The sequence below is a fragment of the Myotis brandtii genome, unplaced genomic scaffold (genome assembly GCF_000412655.1).
Source record: "Myotis brandtii unplaced genomic scaffold, ASM41265v1 scaffold75, whole genome shotgun sequence".
Taxonomy (NCBI): domain Eukaryota; kingdom Metazoa; phylum Chordata; class Mammalia; order Chiroptera; family Vespertilionidae; genus Myotis; species Myotis brandtii.
The window spans coordinates 223,531-247,424 of NW_005370991.1; the positions used below are offsets into that span (position 1 = coordinate 223,531).

At 42.0% G+C, this 23,894-nt stretch overlaps 1 protein-coding gene across 1 annotated transcript in view; it reads left to right on the top strand.

Moving 5' to 3' along the window:
• The window catches only part of ARHGAP32 (Rho GTPase activating protein 32), a 109,327-nt gene that overhangs the window by 80,059 nt on the left and 5,374 nt on the right, over positions 1-23,894 (top strand). Inside the window, exons 12-22 of the mRNA XM_014530617.1 lie at positions 6,640-6,789; positions 12,909-13,011; positions 14,354-14,498; positions 14,952-15,034; positions 16,292-16,399; positions 16,811-16,956; positions 18,011-18,206; positions 19,026-19,171; positions 19,776-19,847; positions 21,939-22,856; positions 23,515-23,894. Of these exons, the coding sequence (XP_014386103.1) occupies positions 6,640-6,789; positions 12,909-13,011; positions 14,354-14,498; positions 14,952-15,034; positions 16,292-16,399; positions 16,811-16,956; positions 18,011-18,206; positions 19,026-19,171; positions 19,776-19,847; positions 21,939-22,856; positions 23,515-23,894 (2,447 nt within the window). The remainder of the gene's footprint in view (positions 1-6,639; positions 6,790-12,908; positions 13,012-14,353; positions 14,499-14,951; positions 15,035-16,291; positions 16,400-16,810; positions 16,957-18,010; positions 18,207-19,025; positions 19,172-19,775; positions 19,848-21,938; positions 22,857-23,514) is intronic.

Below are 23,894 nucleotides of genomic sequence, written 5' to 3' on the forward strand. Positions count from 1 at the left end.
GGGGTGTGCAAGAGGCAGCTGATCGATGTTTCTCTCTCATCGATGTTGCTAACTCTCTATCCCTCTCCCTTCCTCTCTGTGAAAAATCAATAAAATATATTAAAAAAAATTCAAGACGAGAGTTTTCACACTGTTAAGCTGAAGGTTCTAAGTTTTCAGATACATTTCATAAGAGGAAACTTATAAATACATGTCCTCCTGGGGTAGTACTAGTTTTTAAACTTTGGTCAAACAGTGCGAGTTCATCTTAGAAAAATAGGAACCCGGATTATTTTAAAATCCTTGGCAGAGTTGCTTGCATAGCCTGTGTCATATTCATCCTCCTAGTGTTGGGATCTGAGTGTCAGGAATTCATACCCACATCTTGTTTCCTCCTACTCGCCTCTGCTCAAATGCAAATCCTTTTTGATCTGTATTTAGAAGTGCAGTTAGTCAGTCTTATATAACTGAGGTGGTAAAGTCACCACGTTAAATTTTGTTTTTACTTTGCTCTTTTTATAAAGTTAAGGAACAACACCAATCACTTATTATTTAAATGTTTAATTTAAAATTTAAAATAAAAATCAGTTTTACTGAGGAAAATGTATAGCTTTTTTATATACTCTTTTTATAAAGTTAAGGAACAACATCAATCACTTGTTATTTAAATGTTTAATTTAAAATAAAAATCAGTATCAGTTTTACTGAGGAAAATGTATAGCTTTTTTATATCTCCCTAAAAAGCACGCAAGCTAAATTTGAACCTTCTTTGATATTTATTACTGAAACGTGTAGCGCCTGGAAAAGCAAATATATTATGTAAATAACAGGAGTGTTTTAACCTGTGACCGTTTTCCCCAGGGAACGGTGACTTCTAAGGTCTGAGTAGCACGCCATCTCTAATTTATCACTCTATGTATTCTAGGAAGAGCAGCAGCAGGACATGCTTTGGTTTCATCCTTAAGTGAGCGGAAGAAAGATCCATTTTTATTCCAATCCCCAGGTATTTTAGTTAGCCACCAGTGTGTCTGGCTACATAGGAGTGGTGCCGGAAAATCTAAAGAAACAATTACTAGTAGTTGCTCACTTTCTGCTTTTCTTTTTCCAAGTGAATGGTTCTTCTCTAAAACTTACTACGGATTTGTGTTGTGGATCCCTGCTGTCATCCTTTTGCGTTTCAGTTTGCAAGGGCTTTAGCCCGCCCTGGAGGAGTGGCTCAGTGGTTGAGTGTGGACCTACGAACCAGGAGGTCGAACCAGGAGGTCACGGTTCGATTCTTGCCCAGGGCGCATGCCCGGGTTGTGGGCTCGATCCCCAGTATGGGGCCTGCAGGAGGCAGCTGATCAATGATTCTCTCTCATCATTGATGTTTCTATCTCTCTCTCCCTCTCCTTCCTCTCTGAAATCAATAAAAAGACATCTTTTTTTTTTTTAAAGGGCTTTGAAATGCCTCCTCTTCTCTCTCATGAGTAAGTGGAAGCCAATTTGATTAATGTGATTGCTAGTAGCTTCCTAGTTTTTCAGCCAAGAGCCATTACTGTCCGTGTTATTTTTAGTTCAGCATTGGGTGGACATGACATTTCTCAAATACCTGGTGTCCTCCCTCTGAGGATGGAATGTGCAGATATCAGAGCCGTCCCCGTTCCAGTGCCTCATCCCTGGGCTGGCCCCAGAGACGGTCCCCGGTAGTCGCGTGCAGCTGTTACGGCACCCGTTGGAGAATTGTGTGTCTCTTCTCCTCCCAAGCTGCTTATAATACAGTGATAAAAATGATTATGTACTTTCTTCCACAATCACTTCAGCCCCATATCAAGATTTAACACTCAAATTTTCCTAAAGACTTTCTTGGACATCTTGAGGGGGTGAGGAGAGATGACATCCAAGGTTGAAGCTGCTGAATTCCTGCTCTGAAGCGTAGATTACACGCAGCAGTTCCCCGAGAGGCAGGAGGGATTTGCATTGAGCACTGCCCTGGTGGGATGCAAGTTTTCCAAAGGCAGAACCTACAGAGATAATATTTACCGTTTTTTTCTCTCTTCCTAGAGTGAATTCTTAAACCTCATTCAAAAATTAACCTCTATAAAACATACGGCATCTATAGAGAAATAATATTATAAATGACCATTATATTGTTCACCAAGGTCTTCCTAGCAAATAAATCAATGAAACAAACAGTGGCATATTGTATGGCATGAACAACAGTTGCGAATGGCTTTAACAATTAAAGAAGATAGTACGATTACGCACTAAGTCCTGGAAATAGTATAAGTATGTTGTGTGAATTAGTTATAAAAGGGCTCCTTACTACTATTTTAAGTTTTCATGGGGAAAAATGCATAATTTAATTTAAAAAGTGCTAAGCCTAATATACTATACATGAAACAGTAGCATTTTAAATGACCTTTCTATCTTAAGTTCTTATGCCAGCCCTTTCCAAGATGACTTAGCCTATATTGGAAATAGTATAAGTAAGTTGTGTAAATTAGTTATAAAAGGGCTCCTTACTACTATTTTAAGTTTTCATGGGGAAAAATGCATAATTTAATTTAAAAAGTGCTAAGCCTAATATACTATACATGAAACAGTAGCATTTTAAATGACCTTTCTATCTTAAGTTCTTATGCCAGCCCTTTCCAAGATGACTTAGCCTAATTTATGTTTTTGACACTGCCTGCCAATGAAGTTTTAAATGGTGGCCTTTTTCCCTCCTGATAAATTTTCCTAAAACAAAGGTATTTTCCACAGACTTTAGAGCTTTCCATGCTTTATACTTTCTCAGTGTTTCATGATTTTTCAGCTGACAGCTAGAATTCATAAATTACTTGGCGAAATTCCTTTTTTTCTATTTTTAACCTGTGATCTAACCTGGTTAATTGCCCTGTCTAAAATCTTACAGCAAGTTTTTGGCAGAATCAGGACTAAAACCTTTATCTTCACATTTTCACTTGCTCATGCCTGGCCGGTATGAGGCATGATTGGACGGACGGCCTGCATCAGACTGTTTTATTTATTATTGGGAAGGTATAAAAGCTTTCAATTATTAGGCGATTGGTTCAAGGATGTATTTCTAAATCATCAACTAGAATTGCTAGCATTTTATGCTTACTGAATATTTTTACCACATACAAAAGCTATGTATTTAGATATTTCAGGATAGTACCAGATACACTAAGGAAAATGGATTGAAATATGAGTATTAGGTCATCTTGAAGATTAGATCTGGAAAATTAGAGAAGAGAGGAAAAGTATAAAGTGTCGTTATTCTGATAACCTTTATTCCATTTAGAAGTCATTACATGAATGTAATGGGAGATAAAATAGATTTTATTTAATATACCATTCTATGAAAAACTATTATGAACTGAATTCTAGTGATTAGATACTGGTTTATATTTTGAGTTTAAATCATTCAGAGAGTGATGCTAACACAAAGTGAGTATAAATGAGCTACTGTTGTGGGCTTGATCCCTGGTCAGGGCACATATAAGAATCAGCTAATGAATGCATACATAATCGATGTTTCTTTCTTTTTCTCTTTCGCTCCCTTCCTCTCTCTCTAAAATCAGTCAATAAATGAAATAAATAAAAGAAATATGGCTGAAAGCAAAATAGTCTACAACCCAGCGATCCTGCTCCTGAATGAGAATGCTAGAGTTCCCGCCCTTGTGCACAGAGAGGCACTTAATGAGACTTTTCAATGAATTATCAATAGTAACAATAAAAACTTGGAAACTCTCTAAATGGCAGTCAGCAGGAGAATGGCAATATAAGTTGTAGTATATCTTCTATATATATGAGAGCCAAGTGACTGGGACACCAGAATGACCAGTTGCTTTGATGTGCACTGTGGCCATGATCAGTCCCCCTACCCCAATTGGGGGGAGGGGGCAGCTGGCCAACTGCCTGCGGCCCCTCTCCTTGGCTGGCCCACCCCAATCGGCCCCAATTGGGGCGGGCCAGCTGGACCTCACCCGTGCATGAATTCGTGCACCGGGCCTCTAGTATACCTATAAAGGAATGGCTGTGTTTAGGTCACCTGGGTCTCGGGGTGCCACCACTGTGATGGGGGGGTGTGTGTGGCAGTTGAGAGGGGAGCCCAGTTTGCAAGGTGCAGCCCCCACACCTGCTGCCACCTATTTCCTGTGGCTGCTGAAACTGCAGCGATGTGGCCGGGAGGCTGGAGATACATCTTCACTGCTGCTCCCAGGGCTCCCCTGGTCTGAGCACTCCCGTAATTGGGGAGAGAGCCAGGTATGGGTGCTGCCTGCGGCTGCTTCTGCCTCTTACCCTCTGCTGGGCTGTGTGGTAAGGGCTGTACCCTGACTCCACTGACTGCTGCCATGTTGGTTGGGGCTGTGGGTTCAGCTGAGGTGTCTGGGAAATAAGGGTTGTGGGTTCTGTTCTGTCTGTACCATTCTGCCTTCCCTTCACGTGCCAACACATTCACCTTCAGATGTACGGCTGTGGGCGTCTTTCAGGAAATCTCACTGAGCAGAGGAACCTGGGTTGTGGGATAAAGGTCCTCCTAGTTGTCGATAGATGGAAGGGGAGATGGGTACAGTGGGGTACGCTGGCTCTGCCATGATGCTCACAGTATTTGAAAGTATACAATAGGGACTTAGAATCTGGGAGGATAAGAAACTCTTAAATATCAGTTGCCTGTGCTTCTGTCCCCCTCTGTTAACTTTCTTCCAAATGGTCATTTAATCTGTGTTTGAAAACTTTGAGCAAAGAAGGATTTGTGTACAATTGTGAAATCCATTTGACATGCTACACATTATACTCATATTTGATTGTTACCTGGGTTTGATGAGGACAACCTCTGCAGGTATTACGCATCCCACCCCTACCAGCTCATTCTGTCAGCTTGACTCTGAATTTGCTACAGATCTTAGAATGGGATGCATGTAATGAAATAAGTGTAATGCTGAGGCCATTAACGGGCACCAATTAGCTTTCTTTAATGTCCTGAGAAATTAATTCAAAACAGTCTAGGAGGTTTCTCAGACTGGATTTAGAGAACTCTAGATTAGGTGAAGTATTAGGAAAAAGAAAAAATTCTTTGGCTTTGCTAGAAAAATGTTTTACTTGGGTAATTTAAGACACCCAGTGCCCCATTTCTTCTCCATGTCAAAGTTCACTGGGCTCACTGAGCTGCCGTGAGGGTAGCTCTGTAAACTGGATATTGGTGTCATAAAGATTTGTGTTGGAGATACTGTGTGTCATACTGTTAAAGCTTTTAACTACTGGAAAGACTGGTTCAGTTGGGTTCCTCTCAGGTTTGAAGAGAGATTTCGGATGTAAAATCTGTCATATCTAATATGGAAGCAGTTACATTGGGGCACATTTTAACTCTAGTACAGGAAAATTGAATATAAGTCAGAGTGATTGGCTTTTGTCTAAGTATTGTTTGTGTTTTATTGTTGAGGTACTTTTTCTGTGGAAGTGGCGTTATCATTTTCATGTCCCTAATCCAGCATATTTGGTAGACTTTGACCTTAAGACCCGTAGCTGCATTGCAGTCTCCTCTGTTGAAATGTTTTATAAGCCCTTGACTGTCTAAAACCAAACTCCCACTCTGCCTCCTTCAGTGGAAGTCTCATGAGATTGTTGACGGCATTCCAGACTTCTGTTCCTCAAACCATGATTTTACTAACTAGTTTTCTCGTTTGCTATAAAATTTTATTTTGTTTTTTTACTTTTTAAACTCCTGTGAAAACGAAGACCAACACACACACACATTAGCCTAGGTTTTCACAGGGTTGGGATCATCAGTATCGCTGACTTCCACTTTCATGTCCATGTCCCACAGGCAGGTCTTCAGGGGCAACACAGCCTTCTGTCCAGCACTCTGAGCTTATACTTGTATGTGGAATTTTAGAGTAATTTACCCTGTAAGCTGTGCTTAGAGCTTTGTTTGCATTCAATTCTTTCACTGTTGTCTTTCTCATGTATCAATCAGTGGAAATATTTTTTACTTATCTCTTGCCTTGATCTACAGAGGACTTAAGGTTATATTTAGTGTAGCCTAGATGAATGTTAATAGGAGGTCTAATGTTTTTTTAGGGGTGTGTGTTTTGTGTTTATGTAGCAGTTAGTTTGACAAGTGTGTTCTGTATCCTGATGGGATTGTCCTCTTCATAAAATGAAAAAGAGGGAGTTGTTTTTGTGTTTGTTTGTTTTACTTTCCAGATTATAAATGCCATGACAATTTCTAACCACCAAGTAAAATATTTTAGAAGTTAACTAGAAAGTAAAACCACATTCACAACATTTCCAGGCTCAGTTATTATGAAGGTCTCCAAAGTGACATATTAGAGTAAAGCTCAGATGCCAGTCATAATCCTGGGGCATCCGTAGGTATGCATTGGGGAAATAGCTGGTTTACCATTTGATTTAGAAGTCACGGATTACAAGACTTACAGTTGCTCACAGTCCCATCAAGTAAAATCACAGACTGGTGAGAAGACAGTGCAAAATTGTGATTTTATAAATAACTGTTTCCTAAACTTCTGCTGAAAATTTCCATAGAATATAAAGTGTACTTTTAATACATGATTTTGCAGTCAACCTGTTAAGACCTCCATTTCTTTTCATAAAAAGTAAAAATGTAACCTCTTGCCACAACTAAGATGTTTTTCCCTTATCCCTGTTTTTTAGTGTCTAAGAAGCACGGCAAGCTCATCACTTTCTTACGCACATTCATGAAGTCTCGACCAACAAAACAGAAGCTGAAGCAGCGAGGGATCTTGAAAGAGAGGGTGTTTGGTTGTGACCTGGGGGAGCACCTTCTCAATTCTGGTTTTGAAGGTAAACATACATTCTCTACTCTTATAATTCTAGTTTCTAACCTCTGCATATTGATTTTCTAGAACCAATTGTGCAATAGATTAGGCAAGTAATTTCTGTTCCATTTAAGTTCGGCAGCAGGTATTGAACATTCTTGGGTCCTTATCTTAGTTCTGGGGGAGCTGAGAATAAAGACGGGTCTAAGAATGTACTTTGAATCAGATACTTCTGATCTGTTTAGGAAGAGCAAGACATTCGCATAAAGCACGGTCAGTTGGCATTATTTTTATATCTGTCCCGTTAGCTTTCTCAGCCAGCTTTCCCCTCCCACATTTTATTCTAAAATATTTACTTAATTTCTTGTTTGAAAAATATAGCCATAGTTTTGAGGCTATAAAATACCAAGCCCAGTCTTCCAACTTTTATAGCTAAAATTTTTAATTTCGTTCCCTGTAAATCAAGTTCTGACTCAAGATTTCAGTGGGTGGTGAATGGATAGAGGGGAATGAATAGATAAGAAGAAAGAAAAATGGGGTTTTCTTTTGATTTAAAAAAAAATGCACTTCCCTCTACCAGTTCTTGTAGAGATGCTAGAGCAGTGGTTCTCAACCTTCTGGCCCTTTTAATACAGTTCCTCATGTTGTGACCCAACCATAAAATTATTTTCGTTGCTACTTCATAACTGTAATGTTACTACTGTTATGAATCGTAATGTAAATCTCTGATATGCAGGATGGTCTTAGGCGACCCCTGTGAAAGGGTCGTTCGACCACCAAAGGGGTCTCGACCCACAGGTTGAGAACTGCTGTGCTAGAGTATTAAAGTAGTATCCAAAGTACCTATAATGTTGATAAGTACCAGAAATAGATGATTTGTAAAATTCTAAATCCTGATGGAAAATACCCATTGTACTTTTTAAGACCACTGATGAAAAGTAGGGTAAATATCAATACAGTAAACAAAATACAGAAAAGTGTTTATGCTCATCTGTAGTCATGAAAATGTATTTTCAAGCCATTTTGAGATATTTTATATTGACAAACATTATTAATGTAATAAAGCTGCTTTTCTAAATTATGATCATATTAACTGTAATCAAGTGGACAGCTATATATTTCTCCAGCAAAATGTGTTTATTCAGGAACAACAAAGAATTGCAATTTAGGACATGTAGTCTAACCAAAAACCATGCCCAAGTCTAGGGAAACAAAGGGGAGAATGCCTTTTTAATGGATTGGGGGCGGGGCTATTGTAAACCTAGTGCCCATTGGAGGATACTGAAAGTACGAAGTATAGTGACTTTCCATTGGCTGAGTTTTGGCAATCTCCCATTGGCTGAGCTGTTCCTGGGAAAGGAGGAGTCTTCTTCCTCCTGCTGAGGTGGTCAAGTATCACTTCCTGTGACAAAAAATCACTTTCTGTTGGAGGTGAAAGGTATGTTTCTTGTTGGGGTCAGGAGTGTGTGTTAAGTGACAGGTGCATAAAAGTTCTCTCTTATAGCCTCCTGACTGCCTTTTAAATAATATTTCTGTGTATTAATTTTCACAAATCCAGTACCAGTAAGGCAGCAGCAATTTTATCAATAGACAAACGCTGTTGGTTTTGGGTAGCTTGGTGTATTATTAATTTTTTGAAAAACATTTTGGTACTTCACAGCAAGAAACTTTTTTTTTATAGTGTTCTTTTCATGTAGCAGTTCCCCTTAGGGATTTATCCTAAGGTTATATTTCAGTATAAACAAAAATGTTCATTATAGCAGTAAGTATGAGAGCAAAAATCTTGAGTACTCACTTTTGAACCATAAATTTAAGGTGTTAAAATTGTAAATTTGAGTACAGTGTGGAAATTTGAAGGAAAATATATATATATATATGCATGCCTGTCTGACCGTCTGACCAGTAGCTGTGATGCGCAATGAACACCAGGAGGCAGATGCTCAGTGCAGGAGCTACTGAGCTGCGGTGACTTGGCAGCTGCGGTTCTCAGGTAATGCACCCGGAACCAGAGAAGAGGGAGCCCAGTTCCAGGGTGCATCACCCGAGAACTGCTCTCTTGCAATCCAGAACCCCTCAGGGGATGTCGGAGAGCCGGTTTTGGCCCAATCCCCGCAGGTCAGGCCAAGGGACCCCACCAGTATTCATGCACCGGGCCTCTAGTGTTATATATAAACAGTAAGTTTATCTTTGTTTTAAAAAAATTTATTTTATTGATTTTTTACAGAGAGAAAGGGAGAGGGATAGAGAGTTAGAAACATCGATGAGACAGAAACATCGATCAGCTGCCTCCTGCACACTCCCTACTGGGTATGTGCCCGCAACCAAGGTACATGCCCTTGACCGGAATCGAACCTGGGGCCCTTGAGTCTGCAGGCCGATGCTCTATCCACTGAGCCAAAAGTGCATGAAATTCTTTACCTTTTTAAATGTATAGATACTTAGAAGATATATAAAATGAATATAATTGTGGTGGCATATTACATGTGGAAACTTTGTAATTTTTTTTCTTAGTTTTCCTGCCTTTTTAATTAAAAAGAAGAAAAAATACTAGTAGAATGTTAGAAATTAATTTAATAGTCATGGAAGAGAACTCTGCTATAGGCTGATCCAGAGGAGAAAGTCTGTTCAAGTGATTAGAAAAACAAACAAACAAAGAAGTTAATTTGTGACATTAGAGTGTAATAGTAATTTAATAAACCTTGAAGACTGAGGTCACATACATTCTAGCTCAGTGGTCCGCAGACTGCGGCCCCTTGAGTGTGGCTCTTCCACAAAATATCATGTGCAGGCACGCATGTACAGTGTGATTGAAACTTCGTGGCCACACTCAAGGGGCCAAAGAGCCACATGTGGCTCACGAGCCGCAGTTTGCCGACCACTGTTCTAGCTGGTATTTTAGAATAATTTCCTCTTTATTGGGGATGATGACAATGATGAATAAATATTCATATGACAGAAATAATTTGAATATTTAATAAAGACTAAATTAACACAGAGAGAAACCTTTGAAGTTTATCAACTAAAATTTTAATTAGGAAAGAAAATGGTTTTTAATATTAAATTGATTTATTAATTTGTCTTTGATTTAATAAATGTGTGAGGAATTAAAGTTTTTTAAGATTTTGAGACTTTATATGTACTGTATATAGTCTATAACTAGTCTTAACATAAGTGCATAGATAGATAGATAGAGAGAGAGACTATTTCAAAGCTTAAATTAAAACAAGGAGAATTGAATATATATCATATGTAACTAGAGGCCCAGTGCATGAAATTCATGCACTGGGCGGCGGGGGGGGGGGGGCCCTCAGCCCGGCCTGCGCCCTCTTTCAGTCCAGGAGCCCTTGGGGGATGTCCAACTGACGGCTTAAGCCCATTCCCTGCTGGCAGTCAGATATCCTTAGCGCTGCTTCGGAAGCAGGAGAGGCTCCCCCCACCGCTGCTCCACTCACTAGCCATGAGCCCGGCTTCTGGCTGAGCAGTGCTCCCTCTGTGGTAGTGTACTGACCACCAGGGGGCAGCTCCTACATTGAGCGTCTACCCGCTGGTGGTCAGTGCACATCATAGTGACCAGTCTTTCTGCTGTTCGGTCAATTTGCATATTAGCCTTTTATTAAATAGGATATTTAAAGTCTAAGTGAAAACAGAATAACCCTGAGGAGGAAGAATGATATGTTGATATTTTATATATGTAATTGTGAGGAGAGAGGAGATACAAATAAGGATAGATATATAATATGTATGATCATTCTTCCTCATGATTACCCTATTAGTTGGGACTTTAAAATATATAAAATATAAAACATAAATATATAAAATAGATTATGCACCAGATTTTTCTAAGAAGGAAGCCCCATATCAGTAGAATGTTTTGCTATGTGACTCATTCTCTGGATTGTATTCCTAGTGAATAATCGACTTTATGGAGAGCTTATCCTGTTAACACTTTCTGAACTTGTGAGCACCTCCCTGTGGGATCAAGAGAAAAGCCTGACCTGTTTCTCCTGTAGCAGGGTGTTGTAAGAATTCGCGTAGGAGCCTGACAAGGCCTTTCAAAAATTCTTTTATTTGTGATCCCTGGTGTCAGAATTCACTCAGGATGATCTTACAGTTTCAGCTCCCACAAACCACAATACTTATAATTGAGTTAATTAAAGGTTATAGCACAGTTACTCACAGAACCGGTTTTTTTAAAGAAACCTCCCCACATGGTACTTTTTTTGGATAGATCAAACTAATTTGTCATTTACTGTTGCACCCTGAGTGAAGGAGTCAGATGTTTTTTTGTTTCTTTTTCTTTTTGTATTTTTTTGTTGTTGTTGTTCAAGGTTGCTTGAATGTGATCATTAATATGAGGGAGTGTTTTCCAGTTTGTTTGCCATGCTCATTAGCTTTCACACATCGATTCAGCACGTTTTAGTTGTACTTAGGAGTTTCTGGTGTGTTTTCATTCTTAATAAGTGCGATAGGAGAGGATGGTTGCCAACATTTAAGAAGGCAGCAAACAGGTTTAATAACTATAGTGTTCATTCATTCCGTAACTATGATAAAATCTATTCTAGTGGAACAGTTTTCAAACGTCATCAGTTTCGTATAGGACTTGTTTTATTTGTTGCACATATCTGAAACTGAATTTCCTTACAATGAAATTTCAAATGAGATTTCTTTAAACAAAAAAGCAAGAACTTGGTAGGACACTCGGTAAAATGATATTTGGCACAAAATATAAAATCTATTTTAAAACTCAAGGTGAGGAAACTATAGTCTGAACTTACTTCTGTGTTTGAGGTTTTTTCCAACTATTTTTTACAATAGTTAGAAAAAACAAACAGGAATTTTATAATCAGAGCACACTTGGGGGGGAAAAACAAACAAACAAGGTCCAAATAACCTCTGAAATTAATTCCTTAATCATATTTTCCCAACAAAAAGTCACGATGCATTTTCTAATAACGCCACACAGATGCTGCTGGGAGCCACCACCACAAGATGGAACAACTTTTTCATAGGATTTCCATGTGATTTAAGTGAGGGTGTCCATTATAAAGCATGTAGCCTGGCACATATTACATATTCAGTAATATAGCTGCTTAAAAAACTCATTTAAAGCTAAGGAGCTTGTTTTAAATGTAAGTTATAGGATCTGACAGTTTAAAAGGTAGAATGCAGGAAGGACAACAAAAGGCAGGAAAACCAAGGAAAAGTCTGCAGGTATAATCATGATGTACAGCAAGTCCTGGAATAACATCATTTCTTTCAGCATCATTTTGTTATAATGTGGGTGAGATGCCGGTATAGGAACTCTTGTTTGGATCAATCAGCCTATGGTAAAACTGATTCCATTATATGTCATTTCACTTACAGTTTCAGAATCCTTAACAATGTTAAGTGAGGACTTACTGTGTACTATACGTGCAATACATTACCTAAAAGTATCTTCTTAAATATCATTTCATTCACCACTCCTGTGTGTTTCATCCCTAGTATAGTCGTTCATTGCAACCAAATAGTGTTCGTCCAAGCACTGCTTTTTGGGGATTTGAACTAAAACTATCAAACGAAAGTTACTAAAAGTTTACCAGTCTGTATTGCAAAACAAAGTTCAATTTCAGCTGCTGTACATTTTTGAATGGTTATAAAAAGAGCTTTATCATATAGTTTGAACGTCCTTTTTTACAGTGTAGGCCCCAAATGGTTGGCCATTTGTGTCAGATATTCAGTGAAGTAACCAGACAGACCCCATCTCCCCATCTTTCAACTTGTTGGGGTGCCCTTTAAAAGGAGCTGATAATATTAAGTCAAAAGGTCAGTACTTATAATGTAAAGATAGGCAGGAAATTAAGGTCTTATCTACTTGAAATTGCCTTGACCTTTGCATTATGTTGGTGTTTTGTTTATTAGATAAAATTAGAATTAGCGTTAACTATGAAAAGATAAAAGAAACTCTTTTAAAAGTGAAAAATTGCAGTTATCTGTTGAGACGTGAAATTAAGTAAACGTGCCCTCTTCATTTTTTGTAGTAGATTAAGATTCCACCCCTATAACTTGAACTTGCAAATTTTATTTTGCTGATGAGAACTAAGGTACTCTCATTTTCTGCGGAGTCCTCCCAATCTAATCCACGTCTTTAACATGATTCTTCAGTCCCCCAGGTTCTTCAGAGCTGTACGGCATTCATCGAGAGATATGGCATTGTGGACGGAATATATCGCCTCTCTGGCGTTGCCTCCAATATCCAGAGGCTACGGTAAAACCTGCTATGGCATTTCCTTTTTCGTTCCTATTGTAATTCATTCAGATGAATTTATTTCAGAATTAAGTCTCTTACATTGATGACCATAATTCAGTAAGATAGTTGAGGAAAAATAGGCAACACTAAACATACTGTTCTCTGTGTATTTTCCTAAGTGCCATTTACAGTATCAGAGCACCATGCCCCCTTCACCTTGTCAGTCCTTGTGTTTTCCCTTCATAATAGTTAATGATTTTAGCTATTGAACTTGAACCCATGACAACCATGACAGATGAAGTTTACATTATCTGAATAGAATTAATAGAATTAGTCTTTCATTCCTAATTAAAATTGACAAGGGAAACTTTCTAATCTCCTTGGATACCTGTTCTGTATTCTATGCTCAGGTATGCACGTGTTACGTATTTCACATCCGCTCTCATCATCTTCCCCAAAATCACGGTGTCCTTTACACCAGCAATAGAGATTTTATTTTTTGCTCAATCTCTTAGCTTCTGGTCTATTCTTAATGTGTTCTTTTTCTTTCATTTTCACTGTGGTGCATGGAAATTGCCATTTACTCTACGGGGGTTTTAATATCCTAATTGACCGCAGAGCTCACCTCTGTTTTCAGGAATACATATTGGAAAGTACTTCACCTGATTCTGGTACTAAGGACAGTTTCAGTCTTTACTTTCACGTGCAGCAAACCTCATATTCACTAATGAACCCACAAACACTAATCCTCTGGGTTGATGAGTGGTCTCGTGCCTGTAGATTAATGTTAATTAACCTGGAGAGTGAGCGTAACCTGCTTTCTGAACACAACCTTTATTCCATTCACTTCAGTGCTACAGATTTTACCGTCTGTTACAATGTGGTGGTGGCTGGGGATTGGTTGATGTTGTCTCTGGCTTTCTTATCCGTCTTTAATAAACCACTCCTGGGCCATACTTCCTGTAGCTGAGGGGTTTCCGGGCACGGTTATTCATGGACCAGCTGCCACTCAGTCCTAGTCTCCAGAATTGCCAAAATCTCACAGATTCAAACCATGAGGAACTGAGTCCTGTTTTTAGATCTGTGTATGAAGAGCTGCTCATTCATAAGCATTTCAGAGATTGTAGTCCATCTTAATATTAAAGCTATGCCCTTAATTTTCACATAGAAAAACACGTATGATCAAACATCCAATTACTGCTGGAAAAAAACATTAATTCACTGAGGTAAAAATATCAATTCACATTTGTCCATACATTTATATTTATTTGTCTATATATTTTATTTGGGTTCGTGCTTTCCCAAATATTCTTGCTTTTCCTTTAATAAAATAATTTTGTCACTCTGCTGTCTTTGTTAGCCATGAATTTGACTCTGAACATGTCCCCGACTTGACAAAAGAACCCTATGTTCAGGACATCCATTCCGTGGGCTCCCTCTGCAAGCTGTATTTCCGAGAGCTCCCAAACCCTCTGCTCACCTACCAGCTGTATGAGAAATTTTCAGTGAGTACCAGTCACTTTTAAATCAAGTCCTCTTTGGAGTTTTGTTCAAAAGGTGTCAGAATTGTTTTGGCCAGGTAAGAAATAGTTCCATGCCTGAAATGACTCCTTTAAAGGAAAAAACAACAACAAAACAGTCATTGTTACTGGTTCCTAGTTTTGGCTGATTTCACATTTTCATTCTTTTAGTTTCTGACTTTGAGCCACTACTCTTATCACACTTAATGTTGGTGACCATAAAGTTTTTTAAAAAATTATCTTTTAATAGATTTCAATGTCCACATAGTGTGGGGGGAGGTTTACTTCCTTGATGCTACATGGTGTTTCCTCATCGCTCAGCGCCAAAGAGTAGATAGAATGATTTACCTGAGAGTGAAAAAAGCTAAGTTATAAGTGGAGAACTTTGATTTTTACCAACAAAGTCCACTGGTTGATGTCGCATTACGATGGTTGCAGGATGCTGTCTCAGCAGCGACAGATGAAGAAAGGCTGATCAAGATTCATGACGTCATCCAGCAGCTGCCCCCGCCACACTACAGGTAAACCCCGTGCAGAATTCCAGCCACGTGTTTTCATCCTATGGGCTGCTGACTGGCTAAGTTTTCTTGGAGTTGCAACTATTTATTTATTTTTATATTTTTATTGATTTCAGAGAGGAAGGGAGAGGGGGAAAGAGAAACATGAATGATGAGAGTAAATCATTGATTGCCTGCTCTTGCACATCCCACTGGGGATTGAGCCTGCAACCCAGGCATGTGCCCTGACTATGGCCTCCTGGTTCACAAATCAAAGTTCAACCACTGAGCCACGCCATTTGTCTATACATTTATATTTATTTGTCTGTGTATCCCCAGGGCCTGGCACAGTACTTGGCATGCAATCGGCTTTAATAAATGTTGAATGAACGAATACATGAATGAGCAAATGGATGGTTGACTAAACCTGTCTCTTTGTGTGTTTGTTTGTTTTGCGATACTGAGAAATATTGCTGAAGGTACTGGGATGTCTGACCACAAGTGTGCAGACTTGTGAATTGCTTGAATCCAAAATATGGACTCACTGCTGGGTGCCTGTTTGCTGGTTTCCTTTTTTGCAACCCTCCTTTTTTTAAAAAAAAATTACATTAAAAAAAAGCTTTTAGAGAGGAAGGGAGAGGGAGAGAGAGATAGAAACATCAATGATGAAAGGGAATCATTGATCAGCTGCCTCCTGCCAGCCCCACCCTGGGGTTTGAGCCCACAACCTAGGCATGTGCCCTGACCGGGAATCAAACCATGACCTCCTGGTTCATAGGTCAACGCATTCACTAAGCCATGCTGGCTGGGCCCTCCTTTGTTTTTCAAAATGTGTCCAAGCCACACAGAGCATGTCTGCTGCAACTAGAGCAGCATAACTTCACGGAATCGTTTGTCTAGAAGCCGGAGGGGAGGGTTCATGTCCCTGGTGTCTTGAAACCAGGTGTCTGGCAGCAGGAGCAAATACGCTAACGGTTTTTTAAAAACTCAGGCCGTTTTCTCAGAGCCAGTCCTGTCAGAAGCTTGTTTCTCGCCTTAGACGTTTTCCATAGTATCAGTAGATGTGGTTATTACACCTAGGTATAAAAGTCATACTGATCTTCTGACAGTTCTGTGGTAATAATGTTTAAACCTAGTACACAGCACACAATTTGCTGAGGTTTGTGTGGTCCTGTTTCCATTTTGCCATCGAACATTACGAGTTCGTGGAGTTATGCTCTGTACTGCTACATGATGGGTTTTAGAGTTGTTGTTGTTAAAGTGTTGTGTTTCGTTTTCCAGGACACTGGAGTTCCTCATGAGACACTTGTCACTTCTCGCTGACTATTGTTCCATCACAAATATGCATGCAAAAAACCTAGCAATTGTTTGGGCTCCAAACCTGCTCAGGTAAGTTGCATTTGACATTTGACTTTAAGTAGATCCAGTCACCTTGTAAAGTCTAATTCATCAGTGTTCCTTAAGGACACCCTGTTCAAGTAAAACTGATCTGTTGTTTTTATGCGCATCTCCCCAAAACAGGCCAGTGGCACTTAGCTGAGGCCTGTGAAAGTATTTTTCTTACTCTGGTTGGTGTGGGATTTACCAAAGGACTTGTATGCATACATATAAGCATAAGCAATGGACACAGACACCAGGGGGGTGAGGGCATGAGTGTGGGGATGGGGGAGGTAAGGGAGAATAAGGACACATGTAATACCTTAATCAATAAAGAAAAAAAAAAGGATTTACATGTTTTAAAAAATGCCCTTTAAGACTGCTATGCCTGTGACTCTGATGGCGATCTTGTCTGCCCCACAGATCGAAACAGATCGAGTCCGCCTGCTTCAGCGGCACAGCGGCCTTCATGGAAGTGAGGATTCAGTCTGTGGTCGTCGAGTTCATCCTCAACCATGTGGACGTCCTCTTCAGTGGGAAAATCAGCGAGGTCATTCAGGAGGGGGCAGGTGCGGCTCGGCCAGAGTGCGTTCCTGGCAGGAACGTACACCTACACTTCCAGAGCCATGGAAACTGCATTTCTTCCTTCCTTCCTTCCTTCCTTCCTTCCTTCCTTCCTTCCTTCCTTCCTTCCTTTCTTCCTTTTTTTCTTTCTTTCTTTCTTTTCTTTCTTTCTTTCTCTCTTTCTCTCTTTCTCTTCTCTCTTTCTCTCTTCCTTTCTCTCTTTCCCTCTTTCTTTCTCTCTTTCCCTCTCCCTTCCTCTCTCCCTTCCTCTCTCCCTTCCTTTCCTTCCTTCCTTTTCTTCCTTTCCTTCCTTCCTTTCCTTCTTTCTTTCTTTCCTTTTTTGTAATATATTTTTATTGATTTCAGAGAGGAAGGGAGAGGAAGAGAGAGATAGAAACATCAATGATGAGAGAGAATCATTGATAGATAGGCTGCTTCCTGCATGCCCTCTACTGGGGATCGAGCCTGCAACCCGGGACCCTTCAGTCCGCAGGCCGACCTATCCACTGAGCCAAACCAGCTAGGGTGAAGCCTGCATTTTTTATCTCAGTTTCATGACTCTGTCTTTGGTAGAAAGCAGCTAATTTATGGCCATTTCCCCAAAATGCACAATTTCACAGTTATTTTCTGGGTACTTTGTTAATGCTACATATTAGACCTTTTGTAAGCTACGTTCATGACACATTAAAAAAATATGCCGTGTTACTTATTATTGGTGGATGTAAAGGTGTAAGATGGAGCAGCAGCAGAAAAATTCTTTCCAGAACTAAAAATACTGAGTGATACCAGGCAAGGCCACATTACTTAAGAATTCTAAGTGTGTGTATGTGTGTGTGTGTGTGTGTGTGTGTGTGTGATTGCTAACAACCTGGTATGTGACCTTCTATTCCTCACTATTATTTTTGCCACTTAAAAAATGGAATGAAGAAAATTTGAAACAAGGCAGGTAGGTAGGTAGATGGATAGACAGATAAGCAGGTTGATAGCCACACACTCACACATTTTTCCCTCCATGCAGAAACATTTGACTATCTTTATTGTTTTTCTTTCTTTCCAAAGCTTCTCTATCCAGGCCCAAGTCCCTGCTCATTTCCTCTCCGTCCACCAAGCTGCTGACATTGGAGGAAGCCCAGGCAAGAACCCAAGCTCAGATCAATTCTCCGCTGGTGACTGAAAACAAATACATCGAAGTAGGAGAAGGACCTGCCGCGCTACAGGGGAAGTTTCACACCATCATCGATTTCCCGCTGGAAAGGTAGCGTTCATTAAATCCTCGCCGGTGTGATCTCAAGCTGTGTGTCCTCTTGGTTTTACCTTTGCCTTTGTATTTTTCCTATCATCCTGTTCCTGCAGTGGCTCTGGGCCAGTCCCAGGCAGTCCTGTGCTCTTCTGACGGTGGGTGAGACTTCCTAGGGAATGAGAGACATGTTTCTCGAGAAGCATTGCAACACCACGTCGTTCTAAAAAGAAGAGAGTCCGTTGTACAGGAAAAATGGTTAGGAAAAATGATACAGTTCATTGGCCGGCTTTATAACATGAAGGCAGTTCACTAAACGTCTTAGAGTTGTAACTTGCTTAGCTGTGAAATGAGAATGTAGTACCCTCCTCATATGATTTTATCTCATGTAAGTGCGATATTACATAGAAGGCAGTTAGCACAGTGCCTGGCATCCCATGTATGTCAGTTACTGTTCTTAATCCTTTTCTTCGTGTTTGGCTTCATTCACTTTACTCACACCTAAAATCACTTTCCCTAACTCTAGTTTTGGAGTGTTAATATTTCCTATTCCCAAATATGTCTTACTCTTATTTCCCAGCTTGTGAGGGTAGTTCTCAGTGTGGCAGTCTGTGTGAAAACTACCCTGTGAAACTAATCACTGGTATGGACACCCATACAGTCAGTTTCCACTCCACGCTCAGGTGCACCGCACGGCTGCCCTGAGTCGTGCCGTGTGCTGGTTGGTGTGTGCTCAGCTGTGCTCTCCTGCTCTGGTTCTTCCCATCACTTGCTCATTTTCTCTAAGTAAAGGGAGCCCCTTGGATATCTCAATGCGGAAGTGTTTCTCTCTCACAGGAGGAGGCCTCAGAACAAAATGAAAAAGTCCCCTGTGGGCAGCTGGCGCTCCTTTTTCAACTTGGGGAAATCGTCGTCTGTTTCCAAGCGGAAGCTGCAGCGCAATGAGAGTGAGCCCTCGGAGATGAAGGCCATGGCTCTGAAAGGTCAGCGCCCTTCCCCGCCCCTGTCCCCGTGCTGCGCCGAGGGCAGCTGGCCCGCCGACAGGTCACCTCCTCCTGCTGCCACGGCGTCTCTTTTCTTTCTCTGGACCCACACCCGACACGCTCCAATGGGAGATGCTGTCTACTGGAGGCTAAGGTCTGAGATCACGGTGTCAGCAGGGCCGTGGTTAGGTGTGAACCCTGACCCCTTGGCTTGTGTTGGCGTCGCTCCAGTCTCCGCCTGTCTTCAGAGAGCATTTTCCTCTGTCTCTCTGGGTCTGCTCTTAAAGGGACACCACACCAGTCATTGGGTTTAGGACCTACCCTCAATCCAGTATGGCAGCACACTCCTCTTTAGGAAATATAAAAGGAGATGTTTTTAAATTCATCTCTATTCTCAAGTTCTTAATCCTTTAGAAAAGATTTTTCCTATAGGCAACCACTTGAGAACAACAATACATTATGTAGCATGATGCTAAATTGAGTATGGTTGTCAAAATGTACAACTAATCGCTCTTGGAAGTTTAAGTATGTGTAGAGAAAAACACTGCTCCTTTTCACTGTAATAATGTCTAAAACGTCACACTGTTTGGTTTTGATTCTGTAGGTGGCCGGGCAGAGGGAACCCTCCGATCAGCTAAGAGTGAAGAGTCTCTTACTTCTCTCCATGCAGTCGATGGTAAGAGGAAAAGCACCAGTCGTTTTATTCTATATTTCAGAAAAGAACATAACAAGCAAGTGTATTTTATAAATACATGCTTAGCAAAGAGGCCATAGAGCATCACTTCTTAAGAATACTAGTATCTATTTAGTATTTTCCATTGATGTTTTTATATAGTACCAGTCTCTAATTTCTTCACTTTTGACATAATTGCTATTCAATTTGCATAAGAATGAGCGAATTGGTTTAAGTTAACCATTTCTATTTATTAATGCCCAGTGAAAAATTATATTATTAGTATTTCTTAGATTTCACAGTGAGAGCACAGTGTTACAAAGGGTACAATTAAGCAGTTTTGATATTCAGACTAGAAGACTTTTGTCTTGAAAATGGCTAACTTAATGTTAAATTTCATAGATCAGATCAGTTATGGAGGGTAATCTTATCAGGAGAAGGCAACGTAAAGTGAATCTGCTTAAAATGGGGACCCGAGTTATATGCTAAATCATGCAGAAAGGGTGGATTGTAACTTGAAAAGCAAAACTAAAAGGTTATGAAAATAAGTTTTAGCTTCTGTCTACAGTCGGGTTATAGTTGCCACTAATTTTCAGAATGAACAAAGTACTGCTTCATTGTTGACTTGGAGGGAAATAGAACTCTTTTGACAAAACCACGTAATGGCAAGTAGGACATCCTCGATGTCATCTTTGGCTTCTAATCCTTTAGAAAAGAGTTCGTAAAGAAGGCGGCAGGTTGTAAAGACGGCCCTTTTAAGGAAATAATCAAGAGCCACCCTGATTGCCCAGGGGTTTTCCTTAGTCAGTTGATGCTCAATTCGTGCTCCTTGGAGGTATCCTGGGATGTCCTATCAGCCTTCTCATCTTCCTTTACTAACTGCCCTAACGGCACCTCCTCACCGGCCAGTGACTGTGCTGTGATTCATCAAGTCCTCACATGTCACTGTCGTTGAGTGTCCCACATCTTGTGGGTTGTGCAGGATTTTCCATTTCACTTTGGTTAAGAGAATGCTTCACAGAGCAGTGTAGTGGGCTGGGTAGATGCTAGGATTAAGCAGAAGATAATACTCAAGCAGGGATTCATTTTACACGTGGCCAGAGCATTAGTGAATGTTTTTATTACGACAGTTTCTGCCTCTCGGTGGTACATGTTCACTCCGGCAGCTCTCAGCATCGTAACGAATGCTGAGATAGAGGACTTCTGTCAGGAGGGTGCTTGGCAATGGCATCAAACTGTGTGATCCGCAAAGGCCTCCACCACTTTCGAGGACTGACTGCCTGAGAGACTTAGAGCCCGCTCTTAAGGAGTGGAAAAAGGAAATTATTTTTGTTTAAGTATCTGAAAGGAACCCCTTACTAAATAGATGTTAATACTTTATATGATTGTAGGGATTTTTTTAAACTGAGAAGTTAATTTTTAGAAATTTGGGAGTTATGAGAATTTTTCTCTCTAAACAAAAACCTCTTTTGCTGCTGTGTATCCAAAGTACTATTTAAAGTGAATGATTCCACCTGGCCGGGGTGGCTCAGTGGTTGAACATTGACCTAGGAACCAGGAGGGCACGGTTCGATTCCCTGTCAGGGCCACGTGCCCGGGTTTCAGGCTTGATCCCCAGTAGGGGGCGTGCAAGAGGCAGCCCATCAACTCATCATTAATGTTTCTATCTCTCTCTCCCTCTCCCTTCCTCTTTGAAATCCATAAAATGTATTTTAAAAATAAATAATAAAAATAAAGTGATTGATTTTGCCTCACAAGTCATGTGTGAGGTCAGTGATAAAATAAGACAAAAAAGAAATAAAAAACTCGCCTAAAGTCATAACAGAAGTCAGTGTTGGACTAGTGGTAGAACCTGGCAGCTCTGAGCCCTTTTCCGATGGAAATCGACAGCCGCTGCCTTCTCCCTCCCATCATGTCAGAGGTGCGTGTCCTTGAGCATTTGGCTTGGGGGCCCCATCTGTGAGCCCCAAGGGACAGTTACCCGTAAGAAAAGGAGACGTGCCCTTTCCTTTCCCCGTGTGTCCTCGGTAGGTGAGCAGCGGGGGTGCCCCTGTGACGTTCACACTGAGAGACTGTTTGTTGTCCGTTCCCCAGGTGACTCCAAGCTGTTCCGGCCCAGGAGACCACGATCCAGCAGCGACGCCCTGAGCGCCTCTTTCAACGGAGAAATGCTGGGGAACCGCTGCAATTCCTACGACAACCTGCCCCACGACAACGAGAGCGAGGAGGACATGGGGCTGCTCCACATCCCAGCCCTGGTGTCCCCCCCTTCGGCCGAGGATGTGGACCTGAGCCCGCCGGACATGGGCGTGGCCGGCCTGGATTTCGACCCCATGTCGTTTCAGTGCAGCCCCCCGAAGGCCGAGGCCGAGGGCCCGGAGGGCGGCGCTGCCTTCTTAGACTCCCCCACGGGATACCCCAAGGATAAGCCAAGTGCAAATAAAAGGGACTCGGAAGCCGGCGGTAGCCGGGCCCAGACCCCGGGCAGCACTGCCAGTTCTGAGCCCATGTCTCCTCTGCGGGAGACCCCGAGCCCCTTCTTCACCCTGGACTTGAGCCCGAGCGAGGAGAAGTCCGCCAAGCCGTCCTCCTTCACGGAGAAGGTTGTCTACGCGTTCTCGCCAAAAATCGGACGGAAATTAGGCAAATCACCTTCTCTGAACATATCTGAGCCCATTTCAGTGACCCTCCCCCCCCGGGTGTCTGAAGTCATCAGTGCGGCCTCCGCCACGGCCTCCACCACGGCAGCCCAGACCCGATCTCCTCCCGCCTGGCACACGGGTGTGGACGAAAGTGCCGTCGGAACTAGATCCCCTCCCCAGGTAGGAAAGATGAAGGCAAATGAGAGGGAGTCCCTGGAAGGATGTGAGCCTGGAGTCCAGCCCCCAGGCCTGGCGGTGGCGGTGGCGGTGGCAGCGGCCGCAGAGGTAGAGGCGCCGGGACAGGAGAAGGAGGAGCCGTGCGTGTCCGACGGTCAGAGTAAGGCTGTACCTTCTGGACAGGCTCAGACAGGTACCGTTTGCTTTCCTCCACTCTTTCTTTAAGCTGAGCAGGATCTTCATGTCCCTGTGCCGCCTGTGCCTTGTCAGGGAGAGATTCACTTCACACCTGCCCTTTAGTCAAAGAGAATACGGTTCCGGGTAGTGCTGAGTGCTCCAAGCCTTACACTAAACTCAAAGAAGACCCGCGAAGGGCCGGTGGTCCTGTGTCCGACTCCATAGAGTCCGCGGGTGTCTTTGGACAGTCAGAATCCATGGATATTTTTTGCACAACTTCGTAGCTCTTGATTCTGTTTTCTCTTCTGGTAAAATGCCTGTATTTTAGCCTTCCACGTTAACCAGCCAGCCTCCACCGGTAAAACCATCCTAAGCCATCCGCAAGCGCGTGGAGCTTGTGTTCTAAGCCATCTTGCCTGAGCCACGTGGGGGACCTGCTTGTTGTAGCAGCTCACGAGGAGGGGCAGGCCTCACCCCCTCTCGGTGTTAGTGTTCCTCCGAACCAGATGTTTCTGCAGCAGATGGTGCATGTGGGACGGAAGATCGTGGATTGCCATTTTTAAATATGGAAGGCCCCTGTCTTTTAGGGCCCAGACGGGGAGTGTTGGCTTTCCATAGGTGGGATAACACAAGCGGCCTTTTCACTCTCATTTTTTCTCCCAATTTCCCACCAGGAGCAGTTACCCATGACCCCCCTCAGGAGGCCATGCCTGTCAGTTCAGTGTCTCTTATCCCACCGCCACCGCCTCCGAAAAACGTCGCCCGCCTGTTGGCGCTGGCGTTAGCCGAGTCCGCACAGCAAGCCTCGACGCAGTCGCTGAAGAGACCAGGCGCTTGCCAGTCCGCTCCGGTGAACTATGGAGACGCGGCTGTGGCTGCAGCCGAAGAGCAGCTGCCTGTTTACCACCCTCACATGACTCTGGACAAAGCCTGTGTCCCAGCCGATGGGCCCGCAGAACACTTCCTCCTCCCGAACCAGGCATCCGGGAGCAACCACCAGCTCCTGCCCGACCCGGCCACCGCCGGGCACCAAGCCCACGCCAGCGTCCCCGAG